This window comes from Aythya ferina (assembly GCF_964211825.1).
Source record: "Aythya ferina genome assembly, chromosome: 1".
In the NCBI taxonomy this organism is placed as follows: Eukaryota; Metazoa; Chordata; class Aves; order Anseriformes; family Anatidae; genus Aythya; species Aythya ferina.
In genome coordinates this window covers 191,920,299-191,940,989 of record NC_140296.1, presented here as the reverse complement: position 1 = coordinate 191,940,989, position 20,691 = coordinate 191,920,299, and the positions used below count along the sequence as shown (strand labels likewise).

Here is a 20,691-nt window from a genome sequence, read left to right as displayed (position 1 = left end):
TGATGCCATTAACAGGATAAAAACCGGAGTTTTTATCTTTATTCATAGTCATTAACCATGAAAAAAAGGACACAAAAACAATACAGTTCACATCTCCATTTAATGCAGGGGTTTGCCAGAGTTCAAAGCTGTAAGCACGGGATCAGCCGGCCAGTCTGTTGAACAAGCCATAGAACAAAGCACCCTATTATTTACCACATGCAGAGGTAGCAGAGTCATGGAAAACAGATGTCACAGCGAAGGGATAGGTTGCGAACGGAGTCCCAATGCACAGCAGAAAGTGCCAGCAGTCAGTCTGGTTATAAAAAACAAACAAATAAAACAACCAAGTGTGGTACAAACTAATTAAAAGTGTTCTGCAGTAACCACGGCACGTAGGTAGGGAAGGAGAGTTAGCAGGGATGTAGAAACATAATGAGGTAAATCCCAAATAACACAAAAAAACAGAGTGGGAAGACACAAGTGGATGGATCACAGAGGCCTGGTGGGAACCCCGTGCATCCTTCCTGATCAGATGTTTCATTGCTTTACCTTTTTTTCTGCAACCAGCTCTAGCTCTGTACCAAATGGATTGGAACTCAAGTGCAATGTTTCTTATTCAGAGTAGGGCCCTTGCTTTGAAAGCTCTGCCTTTCCCCTTGCAGAATGAACTACATATATTTACGCGTTAATGATTCTCTACATATGATGTCTTGTCGATTATATGTCAACTGTTAGGTGAGAGAATTAGAAAAAGACATTATATTCATATATTCATACACAAACTGCCAGATTTTGAGACATCAGTTTTATCAGTAATCTCTTTTCCCTAAAGCATTTACATTTGATTGACGTTATATGTTTTAATCTCAAACTGAAACTTTTTAATGCAAAAATATTTCCCTCTATCTTCTCTCCCCTCAGAGATGCAGTGTGTTACTACTGAAGACGTGTTCAGCAGCCTCTGTGCCATTTTCAGTAATTCTGTGAATATACCAGTGGAACCAAAGCCCGAATTTAGGAAAAAAAACCAACCCTTATAAATAATTGCCGGGAGAAAATGATCAAAAGACGATGCACACATCAAACTGCATGCATCAGTCTCACTTGCCATCCGTGAGTTCTGTGCAAACACAACTCATCTATTTCTCAGGGAGCACTAACTTTTCTGTATAAAACATTTTGATTAAAAATGCTGTGTTGGCTGGAAACCGAGGCTATGAGACTCACACCTTCCTAAGTCACTCTCTATTATTTTATCCAACACATTTTGCCTATCAGTGACAATAATGTGAGGCAGAAATCTTATTTTCAAAGTAACTATTCTTTACAAAATACTAGAAAACAAAACAGTCCCTTTACAGCACTAACACTGCAGCTATCAGGACCAGAAGGACTCAAAGTGCTGTGCATGGGCAGCCGGGCTCTACAGCTGGCACTCCAACAGCGTGGGGTTGAACAGACTCCACAAACTTGCTGTCTCGGGCAGAAGCAAATCACGGGAAGATGGAGGGGTTTTTGACTGTCAGCACCGTGAGCTAGTCTACAGACACTCCTGGTGCCAAAAAGGCAAAAGCAGCCCCCAAATTTGGTTTACAATAGTAATGAGAAAACCATCCAGACTAGAGACTAGAGAACAAGTCTCATAAGGAGTGACCGAGGGAACTGGGGTTGTTTAGTCTGGAGAAGAGGAGGCTCAGGGGAGACCTCATTTCACTCCACAACTTCCCTGGGAGGTTGCAGCAAGGAGGATGTCTGTCTCTTTTCTCAGGTGACAAGTGATAGGATGTAAGGAAATGGTCTGAAATTGCACCAGGGGAGGTTTAGATTGGGCATTATGAAAAATTTCTTCATGGAGAGGGTGATCAAGCACTGGACTGGGCTGCCCAGGGAAGTGGTGGAGTCCCCATCCCTGGAGGTATTCAAGAGACCTGTGGACACGTCTCTAAGGGACAGGTTTAGTGACGGGACTTGGTAGGTCAGGCTGGTGGTTGGACCTGGTGATCTTGAAGGTCTTTTCCAACTTAAATAATTCTGTGGTTCTATTTTTCCTGAATAAGGCTGGGAGAAGACTAGAAAATTAGCAATTAAGGAAAAATAATTCAAACCTAGCGAGCTCCATGGAGAGAGAAGCCAAAAGCATAAAACAAGATGGAGAAAGAACACAGGCAGACACAGGTCAAGATAAAGACTATCAGACAGAGGACAGTGAGAGCTGTGCTGAAGCATTGCACGAGGTGAGGGTGGGGAGCATTCACGTGCCGATCAGTGAGGAGCCAGAGAAGAGCTGTTGTTTTACGTGGGCACGGCTAGGACAGGCTGCTGGTGTTCAGCTAACACTGGCCCGTCTGACACTGAGGGGAGATGACAGCAGTAGAACAGAATGAAGGAACAGGACGTGGAAAACGCTAATCTGTGCCTGGCACACTGTGTCAAACAGAAGCCAGCAAACCTAAACTTGGCACTGATTTCACCAATGGCTTTACTTACCTAGCTGAGCTGTTAGCATGACTCGAACAGAATCACAAAATTTATCTATAACTCGTACAGGGCGACGCGTTGATAAATCGAGCAGCAGAATATGTCCTCCTCCTGTCCCTATCCAGAGCGCAGTGTTTTTCTGCAGGCAAATTGTCTTCACTCTTCCAGAATAAGCAACTTTCTGTTTTAGTTCTTTATCTAGTTTTTCTACTTCGTCCCTAAAAGCATGGAGAGAACTTGCATTAAGTTTTGGTGACACACTATTCAACAGCTGCTAAAATGACTCCCGCAATACCAGCCTTTTAAATGATCATTCATCACGACAAAGTGCAAAAAAAATCATGCTAATAAGTTGTCTTACTTTACAGAATCTGGGATGAAAACTATTGGACTTCTAAGACTTGCTGGCATGCTTGGAAAGACCTTTAAATAGTAGACAGGTACATTTCTCTGTTTTCTCCCAGTATGCAGGAGAATAATGTCACTGCCAAGCGGGACATTAGAAGCTAGAGCTGCTCCTAGCTTCACCAGAAAAATGAAATGGACGTAGCACATGAAGGAAGAAGAACAATTTAAATGTAAATCACTGTCACTGTTACTAAAACTCTGATGCAGAGATGAGGCATTCTTAATCAGGGGATGCAGGAAGTAACTGGATGCAAAAGCAGCAGTACCTTATCGCATCAGGTAAGGCCAGCAAAATACTTTCTTCTTTATTTAATGAATCCTCTCATAATCCCAAACTGTGAAATACAGTAAGGGTCTTAAAGAACTGAGATTCTGCACGGGATGTTTTGAAGTTCTGGGCCAGAAGAGAGGAATTCCGCATTTGCCCAAAGAGCTGGGCAGGTCTCTTATCTCCCTCTCCCCAGAGGGCTGAGGTGCTGTGCTAGGGAAAGCGATCTGTTAGCCAGCTCTCCGTGCATCAGGTCAGCAATCTGAAACAGGGTACTTACTTAAGGAAATGTGCACAGTCAATGAGTTCAGAAAGCTTCTCTGTCTTCTTGTCCCAGATTTCCACAAAATGACTGTTTTTCTTTGCCAAGTAGATGGATTTATCTACTGCTATTGAAATTATGTTTGCATCACTGTAAGCCTTATGGCAGAACCTAGAAGGGAGAAGAACTCCAGTTAGAATCCCAGGCAATATCCAGTAGAAAAACTTGAATATTATGAGTGAGGTTCTCTCTAACTGTTAAGAGATTCAGCCTTGAGACACCTATGTGGGCTAGGATACAACTGAGAAGGTTTGCTGTGATCTTCCTGCAGTTTGACCTGAATTCTCACAGTAGTGGAGCTGGAGTTACGTTATCCCCGGAGATGTATCGATGCCCCAAGTCTGCTCAGAAATCTTTGCCATCTATCTGCTCAGATCACACACACTCACATCACAGCAGGGCAAACCCCACCTTTTGGTGTCTGCAGACACCCGACAGTTCCTACAGGGCCCACAGGACCGTAAGGGGTCACTCGACAAAGATGACTAAGCCTAAAAAGCAGCAGTGAGATTTAGCTCATCTTGCTCTGCTCGTTTCACTGCAGCTGACAGCCGTTTTGTCTGGTTTTCTCTACATCTGAACGTGTCTCTCCTGCCAGATCTGTGCCTGTACATATCAAAGTACTACTGGCTCTGCAATTTAATAGCATTGGCTTTTCATCTTGCCACTGAATTGAATTTTACTGAAGCTTTAGTTTCTTGCTTTATATTAACTTGTTATTTTCCAAAGCAGATTCATTTCCTGAAATAATGACCTCTATGAGTATAAAATCAAACACTGTATCACCTGCTCAGGAAAAACTCCCCTTAACTTCAGAGCAGGATTTACCCAGGTATGAATTACAGGAAGTGTTCCAAACACTTCAGTCTCTGATTTCTATATAATGAGGTCAGCAAAGATGTGCACACGTACTGTGCAAACAAACACGTAACGACAAATGCTGTGCAAAGCATGCACGTGTAGCTCTTAATAAAGTAACCAGAGCTTGGACAAATGTCATCAAGGGAGAAAAACTGAGCAGTAGCATTTATACATTTTCTGACTTCATTATACTGACTTCATAAATCCTTTATATAGTAAAAAGGCACATCCCTTCTTTAAAAGCAGTCATGAATATTTCAAACATTACTCAGTGCTCTTATTTTAATGCACATTATAGTTCATCAGTATTATGGAAGGAAAATAATGGAAACAAAATTAAAAAAAAAACAACTCTAGAACAAGATATTATATAAAATTACTGTTAGAAATCTTTAATAAAAACAAGAAAAGAGCCAAGTAGCATTACATAAAAATAAACTTACAGTTGACTTGTTTTTGTTTCAATCAGCTTTTGGACAGAGAAATCACTAGATAAGGCTATGAGCTTTGTTCCACAGCCTCCCCAGATTATATTTTTTTCAGATAAGTGTGAGGATTCATTTAAGCACATTAGTGGTGTGTTAACATTTCCTATAGTTAGTATCTTCAAAGGTGTTGCGCCCTTACACTGCAAAAAGAAATAGACTCTCCATTAGAAACAAGGAGTATGCAGACATATGAAGTAGAAACTGTTAAAACAAGGCCACACAACCTGCAGAATACTTACACAGCTAGATTTTCTGAACTATTGTGGTCTCTTTCAAGAATGTTAGGGACCAAGAAGCACTGTACTATCATTATAAACGCCCCCAAAAAAACAGGCTGTGTGAGCAGAAACTGGATGGAGCTCAGACTCCTACTTTCTGCAAACAGAGGCCCAGTTCAAGAACTGAGAAGAAAGTCACATCGGTATCCTAAAGACATCCCACACTAGACTATATCCTAGTTCTGCAATGGATTGCAACCGTGTAACTGCTCTAAGATACATATGGTCAGGAGCTAACCCTCAGGAACCAGTTGATACAAACAGCTACTGGAATTTCTTTGTTCTGGGAGCAGAACTCTGACCTAGAGGGAACCTAAACAATAAATGTATTTTTTGCAGGTATTTGTTCTACAGAGTAGTGTGATTGAAAGGAAAAAGGAGCTATAGCAGCAATAAATAAAGGAGATTCTGTTAGAATATTATATATATTCTATAAAAGAATATCTGTTAAATAGTAGCCATTAATGTCACTCTCTAGCCACGCCTGTCAAAGACTTATTTTCTCATTATAAATTATTTCCCCCTCTTAAGTCTGTTGTAAAACATTTATTGTAAAACATATGCATTTCCTCTAAGACTGCACAGAAAGTGATTTTTAATTTTAGAGATGTAATTTACAAATAATAAGATGTATGAAATAAAGCCACTGCCAGTAGCTGTATCCATATTGCTGATAGTTTTTTGTAGAATGGACAGCAAAGAACAATACTACCTTTACTGCTCTGTCTTCAAACACTGCCAGTTTGCCATCAGCTGTGCCAACCAGAAAGAAATTCTTCTGTTTGCTGAAATAAAATAAAATAATGAATTCCAGAAATGCCCTGATCAGGTAAGAAAAAATTAAATTTGTACTCTGCTATTTCAAGAGTTTCACTGAACACTAAGAGCAAAAACAACCAGCTGTGGTCAGGAGTAGAGTCTCCAGCTACCTTGGGTGCAAAACTAAGTGAAAACATAAGCAAAATAACCAGCTGTGTGAAGAAAGCTGTCTGCATGAATGTACAGCTGTTATTTTCTGCACATCCCCGTTAGTGGTATTTTCAAAGCGTAACCCAAAATATTTAAAAATCATGCATACCTTTGCTTTGAAAGGGAATTACAGTATAAACAGGTGATAGAATCTGACATTTTCTGCAGACGATGCCTTCTTGTTTCATCTTCTGTGTTAACTGCCCACAGAGAACCAGACTGGGTTCCTGCTACAATCCAGTTTTCTTTCTCAGTAGTAAGGGTCACTAATGCCAAACTTAAAATTTTACTGTCTGCAATATCCTGAATCAGAAACAAAGCAAACAAACAAACAAAAAAAAACCAGTGATATGGTTATATTTTCAACAATGGTAATAAAAACAAACTACAGTCTTGTACTGGGGAAGACCCTGGGCCTTGGATCTTCCCATGAAGATCTTCTCCATGAAATCTAATCCCTGATGAGCAGAACTTATCTTCAGAGGTACCATCTATCTTCAGCATGCTGTGAAGGGCCCCTCAAACAGTACACTGGAAAATCTTTAAGATGAATACTATAAAAAAAATTTATCTATTTTAATGAAGGTCTCAAAGCCATCAGAGCATTAAGCAAATGGAACTACACAGTATAGGTTCAGTTTAATTGCTAACAGTAAAACTACTGGTCTAAAAACCTTTTTTCCATTTTAGTTTTAGAAAAACAAGCCATAAAATTTAAACCAAATCCACTAATTCAAATGTATCATGGTCAACAGATGGCAGATACTCTGTGGAAATACAATTTAAATAGCTTTGATGTTGAGTCATACTCAGCTCTGGCAGCCGAAGAGAAACACGTTACATCACAGCACTTCAAGCCTGAGTAAAACTTTCCCTTTTCTGATGGCCCAGGACTGGGATGAACAACAAGCAAACCTGCCTGCAGTGGGAGAAGGAGGTGGCATCCACAGGAAGAGAACTGATAAGAGACTAGCTGGATTGTTACGGGAGGCAGAGATACAAAGGGTTGTATAACAATTATTTCTTGTCCTAGCCTCCATGCCAGAAACAGCTTCTATCTGAGCGTAAGGAAGAACCACAGTAGTGGAAAGACAAAGTGTTAGTCAAAATTTCAGGCTGGACAGCAGGAAGAGAACGAAGACTGACACATAAGTAATCTTTGTTCTCTCAAAAAGTCTCCCAAAGCTGAGCTTTCCAAAGCAATATCCTACTGTTCAGATACAGTTTATTCTTCTGAAATACATCTGGGTGTGAAAAATTTAGAATAAATGACAAGTTCCACACATACCTCACAAGTATGTCCATCTGTATTTAGGTTCACAAATGAGAGTTGTGCTTTTTCTGTGTTCCCATTGCCTATCCAGACTCCTGCCTTCTTGCAGCTTTGATTGGCAGCTACCATGCACTCTGCTGTGGAAGTGCTGGGTATTGAAACGTACCTCATCAAACAGATAAGCTCTGCAGAATTCAAAATCTCATACACCTGCAAAGAAAGCCACAAAACACTCATGGTAATAAAAATGGCTTTTACAGTGATACATTTATGACAAGGAATGGATACCAATGTTTTATGGAATACCAGCACAGGTTCTCAGCAGATCTGCAAACTTGTATATCACTTTCATTCACTGAGCAATTTTAAGTTCACTCTTCTTATTTTTCAATTAAAATTTCCAGAAATCACTGGGATTAAGGCAGATTTCAAAATTTCACCCAATGCAAAGAGTAGTATGATGTGTGATACCAGTAGGTTTCACATCCACCCCACTGTTCCTCCTCTCATGTGCATGGAACAGTGTAAGGTAGCTTCACTGATACACAAAAAAGTCCTTTCTGCATAACTCTAGTAAAAAACACAAAGTGATCTGCATTCTGTTTCAATACCATCACTGCATACCATCACACAGAGAAAAACAGAAGGTTACCAATAAATGGTTGGGAAATGTGAATGGAAACATTTATTCTGGATAGCAAATCCAGGCAATATTCCATGGCTGTTTCTGCTCCAGAAAAAGAAAACAACAGAAAAAACACCATGCCTTTACTAATATAATCTTGCCATTTCTTTTTAGAAAGCACAATAAGTTCACGGTATCATTTATGACAAAAATACTAATAAATACACTAAGCAGTACCTGGGAAGATGTTGGTCGTTCCTGAGGATTTTCCTTCAAGCACTTTTTAATCAAATTTTCAACTTTAGGCCAGGGGGCACACCCATATTCTTTGACAGGATCTAAAATGTAAAATCACACAACTTCTTAGCCAATGTTTACCATAATGGAGAACTGTAAGTTCTGAATAACTTTCTCTGTATTTTAAGAATTTATCTAACTTCTTATGAAGCTGCTCTAAGAAATACTATAGTCTTAGGTAAAATGTCAGTATGATCAGCTTGGAATTTCTCGTCTGCCATTACAGGATAATGCGAGTCACAGGGCTACAGTCTTTTTAATTAAAAGCAGCTTTTTTTTTTTTATATATATAAATTTGGTACATGATAAGCATAATCAAAGCAATACACAAGGGTCAAGGCCAGACATTGTCTTAGAAGGTACTTCCAGCAATATTCATTTTAGGACAATATTCATTTGGGACAAAATCCCAAGTACACAAAATCTCTACTTCTTTATAAAATGAACCAGCTTGTTCCCTTGAAATTATAACCAACATAATGATGAATAGATGCCTATTTCTCACAATTTGAAGACTGTGTGAAATTAAAAGTTTCTAAAAATTGCTATTATTTAGCCTCTTCCCCTGATCACTGTCAGATTACAACACAAAACACAAGGTGCTATTTTTAGAGGAGGCAGGACAAATTGTCCGCTTTCATGTTAAAACTGGAAGAAACAAGGCATACCTGGTAACTTTCCTTGTATTGCTAACTCATCAAACTCATTTGGAAACTTCAAGCCTTCCATTATTCTACCTCCTCCTGTTAAAATGTCATACAGGAGCAAGCCAAATGAATAAACATCAGCTTGCTGATTGTAAATAACATTTCCTCTGGCAACTTCTGGTGCTCGAAATCCTGCAAATAAATCATTAATAGTTATTACGATTCATACCAAGCTGAAGCCATCTTTATCCTTTTAAGAATAACCACTTACTGATGAAAATATCACAGGAAGTGAACCAAAAATGGCACACTACTTCTGGGCATGTGGCAGACTACCAAAAATATCAGCAATCAGTGCAAAGGAAGGGTACAGTACGTTAGTTACAAAGCTCCTGCACCATTACACATAAATAATTCATTTATAAATGAATACTGAAAATGAAGAACAATTCTACACAATTCTACAGTCTTTACTGAAGGCCTAATATTTAACACTTGTAATCACACGCTTACACACAATTTCAAAGACCTAAAGGCTCTCTGTGAAGTTCAAGAAGTGTGTAGTGCTTTAAAATGGATACTAACAAGTTTTCTCTCAGGTCGGGGAACAGTGCAAGTATTCATTGCCTTTAAAAAAAAAGACCTACCTATGCATTACTGAAAATTAAAACAACAAACACTTTCAGCAGTTTAATTTCACTACCACAATAACCATACTAAAACAAGACAGGGAAAAAAAAATCAAAATTAGTGCATGTAATTCAATTTGTTCTCCTTTTAGCCCCTCAGTATACTTCTCAATTCTTCTAAAAGGGTTTAAAGCACGAATAGGAAGAAAGGCCTAGGGGTATTAATTTGGCATCACAATGTATAATATGATTACGACTACATTTTAGGATTTCAACTGAAGCATACATTGGAGTTACTTCTTATACACTAACTCAAAAAAGTATTAGCTACTTTTTTTTTTTTTGACACAATGTAGAACAAAGCATTTTTCCCTACCTGGTGTGCCTTCAGAGGTTTTTATTCCCATTCGGCAACAATACTGGGCGATGCCATAGTCAGCTATTTTTGCAATGACAGCTGAATTGGGATATAGGGTAAAGAGCAACACATTGTGAGGCTTTAAATCACGGTAAATGATCATTGCTGAATGCAGGTACCTGTTAAGCAAAAAGGTATTTATTAAAAGCACTCATAATTAAGGGATGCATGTGCACACAAGTGGTAAATACTCTATACCCACAACAGTAAATTGTGCTTTCAAGTGTTATATACTGGGTAACAAGCCACATATTAACAACATGATACTGCCTTACTGAATAATGACTTCAGAATTGTTCTGACATACTATTTACCAGCACTCATACACTGCAATTTTAGTGCCAGCTCTTATCTGAAGTGTCACTGGCTGTTCGATAACTGAATTTCAAGCTGAAGGTTCATTTGTCCCTGAGCCCCTCTGAAGATTTTGTGGCTCTATAGTCACACTGCGATAGCTCCTGAAGACATTCACGGACTTGCAGAACTTTAAAAACACAGTAAACTCTTTTATTTGACACTTTTACAAGAAATCAGCAGCCACTTTTCAAATTCCAAGCAGCGTTTTTGCTACTTCTCTACTTATATAGGCACCACTTGTTAACGCAAAAAAAAACACAACAGGTAACAAAATCTTGTTTTCTATACCAGTCACATTTACCTTAAGCCATCAGCTACATGTAGAGCTATCCTGTGCTGAAGTGTTCTAGTTAAACTTGCTTTGTCTTGTTGAAGCAAGCGATCAAGAGATCCTTTAAGGGCCAATTCCATCACCAGCATTCGGGGACGGACTGCAGCAGCCAGCAAAGACACTAAACTGGGGTGATGGAGGTGACAAAGCACTGCAAGCTCCTGTAAATTGTAAAATCAGATGAAACACTGCAAGTAGCATAACCTCTGTAGCTCTGAGGTGAACTACGAAATGTTTTGAAGTAAAGTATGGTACTTAAGTTTTTAAGCTCTTCACCAGCTCTAGGGCTGGTGATATTCCACAAGCAACATTACAGCAGAAAATGCAACATTTCTCACTTGTCTTAGAAGCCTGAGGGAAGTATGTTTATTGAAAATCTTTACTGCAACTTCTTCTCCACCATAGGATGCACGGTACACAGATCCAAAGCCACCATCACCTTTTCAAAGATAAAATTGAAAAGAATATTAAAAACAAAGGGATATCAACCATTTCTCAAATATTGCCGAAAGGGTCCAATTCTAAAACATGTGGATCATCCACTGTGTCAAACTTTATCAACAGCAATCTAACCACATAAAAAGCAGTGTCCTAGTATAAAAGTTAATGGAAAATTCAAAACTCAATAACCTGAAATTCAGAGTACCTTAAAAATACATTTCCAATAAGGAGAAATCTCTAATATCTTTTCCCAATGTTTCCATGTTGCCAAAATGATTTCAATAGATTTGTTTATATAACCTCTTTTAAAAAAACCTACAAAATAATGATTACCCAAGAGAAATTCAGGAGCTTTGTCAAATTCCAGGTCATCATTGTTCAACATAATATTTCTAGGCAAATCAGCCAGTATCAGATCAGGAGCAATCTGAGCTATTGGGATGGTATGTCTGGGTTGCTCCGGATTTACTAAGAGGTCACCTGCAAAAAATAAATGAGACAGTACTGAAAGATGCAGAAAAAAGGCATGAATCTCTGTGAGTGCACATGATGAATATAGCTAAAGTGAAATTCACATATATATGTGTGTGCATACATACACAACAGAACACTAATTAACTATCCTATTCAATTTCTACAGTATCTGACATATTTAAATATTTTCAAGGTTCTGTATGTGTACCAATCAAACATGACAGCAACTGTTGCTATGTCACAGTACCAAACTAACTCAGAGATCAGTTTTCTGTGTACAAAAATAAAGAATTTGCTTATTATGCGCTATGTCATCACGAATATTGCCGTTTAAATTACTGTTGTACATGGTCCTAACAAAAATATCTAATATCAGTTTTATTACGTGTTGGGTTTGACTACATGAATGAAGTTGCATTACCAGTACCATGACAGAAAAACTCTTCATTACTGTCATTTATACAAGAATATACTAGGCAGCTGCAAACTGACCCATATTATATATAGTTATACAGTTATTTTTTTTTTCTCTTGGAGAAAAAAAAGAACAAGTTGCTTTTGACTCATGCTGTAATTATTTTTAAATAACATGAAGTATTCAAAAATTATAAAATGGATACCTTGGACGTAAAACTTATCTATCTCGCTCAAATAGCACAAATATATATACCTTCTTCAGCTTTTTTAAGCAAGTCATCAAGTAGTATTTTTTGGTGTTCTTCACCATCCTCAAAGCTGTACAGAGCCCATTTCTTCAACAGTGTCTCCCCTTCACCACATACATCTATATCCAGCAAACCTGGAAACCATTCTTCCATGAGAGAATCTATATGATCCACAACTTGTCCCAGAAGGATGCAACCTTTAACAAAACAAAGGAGGAAAGTTACAGCCTCTATCTGCTATAGCTATAATTACAAAGCTAAAGTCTACATTCCAAAAGGCAAAAGCACAACAAACCAAAATGCCAAGCTGCAATCAAACTGGAGCACAAATCAGGTTCAGGAATAATTAACCTTTTCTGCAAGAAGGTGCCGTAATTTTCAAAAAACTGTCCGGGTTGTTGTCAAATACTGCTGATTCCACTAGACAATAAGCTTCAGGAGACCAGTTCAAGTAGATGCCTTGTCTCCAATACATTCTGTTAGGACGAAGAGCTCGTGCTAGAAAATAAAACATTTGATTAAAAATCTGATCTCAAACATGAATGTATTATTTTTTTAAATTTTGGAATAATTAGTAGTATTAAAATATTTAATTATTATTGTACATTTATGCCTACCCAAACAACAAACAAATTGAGTGCTACAACTTTGCAGTCGGAACAGCCCCACAAAAGCTGAAAACGTGTCAACTGGTCATCAGTTCTACAAGGCAAATCCATAAACTAAGTATTTCATGAGATGCTAAGTAATGCAGCAGGTGATGCATGTAGGGATTACCCAAGTGCTTAAGTACACTTGGCTTCAAATATAGATTACATAAGGCCTGTGTGAAAAAAACCTCAGTGATTTATATTTTCCCTCTATCACACAATCATGATATAGGATGCGACTGGAATTCTATACCAAGGAGATAGCTATAAATCACATTTGTACATTGGCAATGCATATTTTGCATACTTCACCTGTCACCAGTATTCATAAATCACACATTAAAAAAACAAAGATGAATGAAACTGCAAAGTTCAAGAGATAGATCTCATGTCAAAACATGTAAATGGTAGAAAAAAAGTAAAAGAAAAATCTCCACTTCTGACCAAAGCACAGCTTTCGGATTTTCATAAAGGGAGAACAGACAAACCTGTCTTTAAGACTTATCCTTTCCTGTATTCCCTGCAGAATACAGGACCAAACAGCAATATTGCATAAGTACAAGGAGTTCCTCTACCTCTCTGGCATGTGAATAGGCTGCTTACACCTTCACTTTCTTTTGCACATCACTGTGAAGACCTGGCACCAATTGCTCCAGGATATTTCTAAATTACAAAAATGACCACTGTTCTTTTTCTCACATTTATGAAGTGGCCAGAAAATAGCTAAAGCAAAACAATATCACAGATAAGAGCTTTAACACAGAGGTGTTTGTGTTCACAGCAAACATGCTCATTATTGCTTTTGAAGTCAAAGATTTGTACCTCTTCCTGACAGCATGTAAGGTGATATTTCAAGCAACCTGTTGATCAGCCTGGACCAAAATCCCATAGGAAAGTATGGCATCTCATAGAGCCTGATGATAATTTCTGAATTTTCACAGTGAGGAAGCTCTATAACCGGTCTGTGATCAGACAAACTGAAAGAATAAAAACATTAGACAGCATTTAATGATTTACTTTATTCAAATGACTGATGGCATACATTATTTACTATATAAAATGTATTATTTATTACTGAATGATTCAAACAATCAGGGAACAGACAGTATATTTGCTTATTCTGTTTGTTTGTGCTAAAGTAAAGTTCTGCTGTAGTTTAAACCCATCACAACCTCACTAACAATCATTAGATAATGTGTGAAAAAAAAAAGAAATATACATAAGGCAACCAACAGGCATTCAGAAAAAATCTACTTATTCAGCACTTAGAAGTTTATTGTATAAACTCCTATCAATTCAGCTATGTAGTACTCTCATTCATTACAAAAATAAGTATTATTAAACACGTTTGGGAAATCTGTAACTGAAGCAGAGAAACTTACTGGCTTCATATAAACCAAAAAGACCACATTCACATTCAGAACGCTTTTTTTTTTTTACACATTTAATCATTGGACTGTTTGGAGGAGATTCTACCTCCAAGTAATGTGACAGCTGTTCTGACTCCAAGCAAATAGGCTGTAAGAATTCATGGTTACAATTTGCAGTAAATATCTGTAATATTGGCCCACAATGAAAGGCTACGTTATAATCTTCTGCTGGAGGGCATGATAACTGTAAAAGAAGTATTTTTCCCATAAAGCCTTTCATTATTTATAATGGTAAGCTTTATCTGCTATAAGATCAGTTTAACATGTCTCCAAAAGCAATTACTAAAATGTACTGTACTAAGTCTGTATCATGCTTTCATATCCCAAATTGCTCTGGTGATCAGTTAAGCTAGGTAGCCTGATGGGAGGTTTTTATTTTGATTGATCTCTGTGGCATATTTGTGGGCTCTGCTTACCTGCTTGGGATTAGGAGCTGATCCTCTCCTAATGGCAAAGCAATCTGAAACTTTTCCAGAAGCTTGAAGTACTGTGACATGTAGATCTTGGGAAACTTGCTCTTCTTTAAAAGGAACTTTTCCACATCTGAGCGCTTTACAATCCCCTTAGGATACTTAGAAAAGCCTTCCATTTTCACCGTCAGAATCTTTCCAAAAAAGAAAAACAACCTGAGGTGTAGAGTCACCATTAGACTGCATTTTCCTGACAAACTTTGTTCCCTGAAATATTTGGTAGCCTATTGTTTAGAGAGAAAAAAGGACTCCATATCACAGTGAAACCAAACACTTCCACAATGCTAGCTAGCAAGAAGAGAGCAGTGCAAACATGTAACCTGTCCAAGACATTAGTTTGCCACACATTCTTCAGTAGCTTCCACTGTTTCATCTTCTATGGAAAATTATTCTGTAAGTTAATTTGTGAAAACGTTGTCTGAAAAGAACCTATGAGCACAGTGATTTTTCAGATCAGCATTTGACACATGCAGACTGGCACAGAAGAAAGACCTTTCCAGGTCTTTTCTCACTCTTACTCCCATCAGGTTTGTATGCTCAAACATATTTTGCCATCCCATTTCTTCTACTGAATGAAAGGTAAAGTTTCAGAGATTAGGTTATATGAATATATATCAAAAAGTCTGAAAATGTTTCTCAATCGTTGGAACAACTGAATCAGACACTTGTCTAGAATGCAAAAACAGAAAGAGCCAGGTCAATCAACCTGGGCCCTGAGAAAATACTAGATCACAAAACTCTAAATAACTTGTGAAAAAGAATCAGTTGTTACAGTTGTTTGGAACGGGGGAAAAAGTTTCATGAATGTAGATGCAGAAAGTAATCAGAGACTAACCTGTGCCATGATTTTACACAGCCACTTAGGATCTACAAAATAGAGATCTCTGAGCTGTAGTGCTGGGTCTTGAAAATGAAGCAGTACACCTGCATGGAGAACACTATAATTAGCAACGTATTCTTCAAGCTCTGTATTAAACAAACTATACACCCCACTCTGGGCTGTCTTCCTTATGTGACTTGATATAAGCAATTTGAGTAATAACTACAGTCATTGATTTTATGTCAGTAAGTCAGGACGTGAATTGTTACAGCAGTGATCCTTTATATCATGAAATTCCTTTATGAAATAAATATCTGGATTATCAAACTGTAGTATCGCCTAAGGTTAGCATTTCAGCTCCACAAAAACTTTGTCTGAAATTTAAAAATCCATGCAAGTCCTGTCTGCTGCAGATGTGCAACAAAATGCTAACAACATACATTAAAGGTAGTATCTTACCTGATTCATTCAGAAAGTGAATCGCATGAGGGAGTTCATTTTCATCCAATTGCAACTGGCTTTCTTGTACCAGTTCTAGTAATCGTTTCTGGTCAATCACAGGAAATTCAACGGGGACATTTTTACGTTCCAGCAAAATTCTCTTCTCTAGCTCCAAATAGCTGTCAGGAATTAGCTGACCCACCACAGGCTGATCTCGGATCTGTATAATTATGGGTGATAGTATAAAATATCTATTCATGTGAAGTGCAAACAATAATGCAACTAGGATGTAAGATGGGTATAACCACTCAATAGTAATGGCAATAAGGAACAAGAACACTCATTTATTGTATAACATGGCTTCTGAAATGTCGATGGGACTAATTCTTTCAGAACTAAAGTTTGCATGTTTTTCTATAAATTAATACTCATAAAAGAGAATATTTCCATATTATATGCGTGTACATCTACAGAAAAATACAAAATGACATCTGAGAAGTACAAAGAGAAGCTTTGATTTGAAGTAAAAGGAAAATGTTCACTATATGAACAGATGATGCCACACGCCTCAGGTTAACAGAGAACAATAAGTAAATAAAAGAATAAATTTAAAAAAATGGTCCTTGTAATCTGTAATGTCCAGATATCATTAGACAAGCTAGGGAGAAAAGGGTAGTAGCTCAAGTAAGACTCCACAGTCAACTGGTAGTGCTAGTCAGTGGATGAGAAGAGGGGAAGTAATAATTCTAGCATAGCTAGTGAGACTTAATGGAAACACAGCCAGGAGCTTTGTCCCCGTTTCCTGTAGACTGAGTTTCTTCCTGGAGACATGTTTTGACCTTCGGTACTGGCTAGCAACCAGTCAGATTTGTCGTTCTCCACTGAGGAGGCTGAGCTAGCCATTTTGTGGAGGAAATGGGAAATGATTTTCCCAACATTTCTAAATTGGCTTCTCAAGTTTCTCCAAGAAGATAAATACCAATGCACTGTGGTATTTTTATTTGTCAAAAATGTAATCACTACCTTGTTTAAGTTCAAAGACTCAGAGCATTTGATGACCATGTTCAATACTTAATTCACTATGACTAACTTCTAAGCAGGTACCTTGTAACTCTCCTTTCACAAAGTGTCTGCATTATTTACGGAAACTATCTCCGTTCCTTCAGGCTACCTTACTTTTGTTTGTAAGTTCAAATACTGGTTTAAATCATAGTCGCAAGAGATGTGGGTGTTACAGGAACAATTTTTAGTTATCTAAGAGCAAAATGTTCTGAAAAAGCAGTATTTCTCCTGAGTGCTGAACACATATGGCGAGTACAAGAGTACATATACCTTTATAATGCCAGCTCTGTTCATGCCTACTGGATGTATTATAAACAAAATTAATTAAGGCCACCTCACTGCCACTTAGCACTGGTTAACTATCCCTTGAACTGTGGAATGAAGTTAGGCAGACCATGGATATGGCTGAGCGGGTGTTTTCTCAGAGAGAAAAAAGAGAAGTGTGCACTCTTCCCTTCCTTTGTAGCACAACAGTGTGAGGCGAGTCGTAAACACAGCATTTGCTTTTTAAGGTCATCAGAGCAGTAATTCAGAAGAAATTTTGACTATGCTGTGACTTACGGAGTTGTGACATTGACTTTAGTAGCATAAAACATCACCTTTTCCCTTCAACATCTTATGACACTGAATACATGATCAATATTGCATAAATAGAAAAATAAAAGCAAATATATTCTTTCTGCTATACATTGGATTCTGTCTTGAGTGGACAAGCTCCATGTTTGGGCTAGTCTCTTTGCAGTTGTTCACACTTGGATGCTGTGGCCAAGTAGACAGCAGATGATGAGTGGTAGTGATGACTTTGGAGACAACAGAACTATCAGTACTCCAGTTCAGAAAGTCTTACTTACTGGATAGTGAGACTATCCAGTTTAGGAAGATCATTCAGACCATGGTGTCTTCTTTTCCTGCTTTCACTCACTTTCCTCTTTCTAAGATTAGTATCACACAATGTAAAATGAAATCAGTAAATGGAGAATTAGTGGGCTTTCAGAAATTACAAAATCTCATTTCTTGATCTCAAACCAACAAAAACGGGCGGTTTTTGACCAGATTTCTTCATACAAAAAAAGAACAGCCTATTTTAAATTAAATATTCTGTGTATGATATTAGTGTTTGAAAATTAAACTTAGCTGAGCTTTTTACTAAGTTGATTTTTTGATAGAAAAAGAAACGAATACAAAACTGGTGACTCGTTCTGTCTAATGCTTTAGAGAAGTCACAATGAGTATACTATCAAACTAAAAATGTAATTATATGTTTAAAAACAGTTCAAAATACATTTACTTCACTAAAATTAGGATGTTTTCAATGTTACAAACTGTATGCAGCTTACTTTGAAGTGAAGACTCTCCTTTATTATGATTTTCCGAAGTCTGATAATGGAATCCGATTCTTCTGTAGCATTCACAAAGTGGTAATTTTGGATAGCTGGGAAGCCTCGCTTATTTAACAGCTCTCTAGTAATTTTACTCATGCAGGCCTTATGTTGCTTTTCATCAGAAACATCTAAATGAGTGCCAACCAGAATGACGGGGGATGTTGAAGCTCGAGCCTGTCAGCAAGATCCATATAACCCATTAATTCAACAGTGAATGTTGATTTTATTTTACATGTGCATAAAATGTGAACAATTTAGTTAAAACAACCAATACAATGAAAAGAGCAACTGTTTCTTCCTCTTTCTTCTTAAATATACTTCTTTTAAGTAAATTTGAGCAGTGGATAGATCTAAATCTGAAATACTACTTCAAGCCTTTGATATTCAGAGTAACTTTAAGCTGCAAACCCATCCAATAGTCTTGACTGGACAAGGCAATAAAAATGCATCAGCCTACAAACACGAAACATATTTTTTAACATAAAGACAGAAGTCTAAATCAAAACAGAAATCTAAACATTACGCTTTTTAAAGGAAGTAGTTTAGATCTAGATTTCATTCTTTGTAGATTAATAGTATCAGCAGTAACAGAGCCCAACAAAGAGAAAAAGCAAAGGGTATGTCAGTTGTCATAGGAACAGTGCATCAGTGGAACACCAGCAAGCACTGCATAGCAGAAGAGAATACATCAGAAATCAGCTTCAACAACACTTAACTGACCATAACCCTCTGTCCTGCACCACTGCTCAAGATAAAAGGAGTAAAAAAAAAAAAAAAAGTTTAACAAACAGCATGTAAAATCTTGATGTGAGCCCAGATATGGCTAACTATCAGACTGAAAGCTGAAAGACAAGCAATGTTCAACATGGGGTGATTCCACCCAGGGCAAACAAAACACTTTCAGCAAAAGAAAAATCCACAGGCAGATTCTGAGACCAATTTCCCAGTACAGTCCTGGGATCATTCCTATTAACAACAGGATGCTAAACATTAACTTATAAGCATGATTTCAAACCAACATCTAGTCAGTTTTAAATTAGTGAAATTCTGATCTGCCCAGAATTTACTATGGTGTGGACGAAAAAGCGTGCTTAACTCTTGTTATCCTTTAATAGCACCCCTTTCTTATTTTTATCAGTCAATACAAAATATCAATAGAACATGCAAACTGTTCTGCATGTCAGTGAGCCATTTCAAGTGCATAATGGTGCTAATCTTTCATATCCGATTTATTATGTATTTCAGCTCATCTCATCTTATGTATCGTTTTATTTGCTGAAGAGCTTCTTTTTCATTCCTCTCTCTAAAAAACACTTGTGGTTAATTTGTGTTCAACAACACACCCCTGAAAGTGGCAATCCATTCTGTACATATCTATGGCTTAATACCTTGATGTTAAAAAGCCACGGCTTCATAGCATCCACCTCTGCTTGTCCTTTGCTGAGATCATAAACAGCCAGATATAAAGCTCTTTGGGTCATAAAGTGAGGATGGGTACTGTAGAACTCTTCTTGTCCTAATGATAAAAAAATCCCACTGTTAGTACTTCTTTCATTGAGCAACTCAGATCACAAAAAGGCAGCAGAACACTTATTCTCACATCACTAATCCACAAATGAAATTAACACTCACATAAAATTGTCTATATTGACAGGAAACCTGTAAGAACTATGCATTTTAAGTAGGTATTCTGTGGTATCTCACTGACTGAAGTATAGCGTTGAAACATGTAAGGTAGTTTTAAATCAAGAAGTGTAAGGAGATAAATACAGTTGCTGCAAACAGAACTTGAAAGGTCATGATTCTTTTAAAAATCCAATACTGAATATTCCTAATCACCAAAATTTTAACTCCTTTCTTCCATGCTCCTTCCCTTCTTTTTTCCTTTCTGTCCTTCTTCCCTCCCTTTCTCCCATCATTTCAGCAACTTCAAAACAGTCATGTTCACACGCTTAAGCACCTAAAATCTCAAGGTGTCTCAGCTAAAGCTGGACAATGAACGTGAATACTGCTCTGCGTATATACGTTGTGATATAGATTCTATTAAGCTGATCAAAGACCAATGTTTAAAAATAACTTTTCTATAGTCTAAAACACCCCTAAGTTTTAGAAGTGCTTCTGGAATCCCTAGACTTACAAAATTTTACCTTCTAAAGTCCCAAGTCTCTCCCTAAGTGCTTTGTTTTATGACCTTACAAAACCATGGTACTGTGCAGCCTAGAGAG

At 37.5% G+C, this 20,691-nt stretch overlaps 1 protein-coding gene across 2 annotated transcripts in view; it reads right to left on the bottom strand.

Moving 5' to 3' along the window:
• Positions 1–20,691, bottom strand: part of LRRK2 (leucine rich repeat kinase 2) — a 77,184-nt gene that overhangs the window by 11,541 nt on the left and 44,952 nt on the right. Inside the window, exons 30-50 of one of the 2 annotated variants that reach the window (XR_014689667.1) lie at positions 19,855–19,982; positions 18,422–18,640; positions 16,041–16,242; positions 15,597–15,685; positions 14,708–14,895; positions 13,684–13,838; positions 12,563–12,709; positions 12,217–12,408; positions 11,406–11,552; positions 10,970–11,070; positions 10,602–10,792; positions 9,902–10,062; positions 8,918–9,088; positions 8,190–8,290; positions 7,343–7,537; positions 6,164–6,357; positions 5,798–5,870; positions 4,763–4,947; positions 3,417–3,569; positions 2,470–2,678; positions 196–295 (exon numbers count right to left, since the gene is read on the bottom strand). Coding sequence is in view for 1 of the 2 variants with exons in the window: in XM_084509784.1 (XP_084365910.1) it covers positions 2,470–2,678; positions 3,417–3,569; positions 4,763–4,947; positions 5,798–5,870; positions 6,164–6,357; positions 7,343–7,537; positions 8,190–8,290; positions 8,918–9,088; positions 9,902–10,062; positions 10,602–10,792; positions 10,970–11,070; positions 11,406–11,552; positions 12,217–12,408; positions 12,563–12,709; positions 13,684–13,838; positions 14,708–14,895; positions 15,597–15,685; positions 16,041–16,242; positions 18,422–18,640; positions 19,855–19,982 (3,201 nt within the window). In the remaining variant the exon portion in view is untranslated. The remainder of the gene's footprint in view (positions 1–195; positions 296–2,469; positions 2,679–3,416; positions 3,570–4,762; positions 4,948–5,797; positions 5,871–6,163; positions 6,358–7,342; positions 7,538–8,189; positions 8,291–8,917; positions 9,089–9,901; positions 10,063–10,601; positions 10,793–10,969; positions 11,071–11,405; positions 11,553–12,216; positions 12,409–12,562; positions 12,710–13,683; positions 13,839–14,707; positions 14,896–15,596; positions 15,686–16,040; positions 16,243–18,421; positions 18,641–19,854; positions 19,983–20,691) is intronic. The other variant, XM_084509784.1, reaches the window with a different exon arrangement.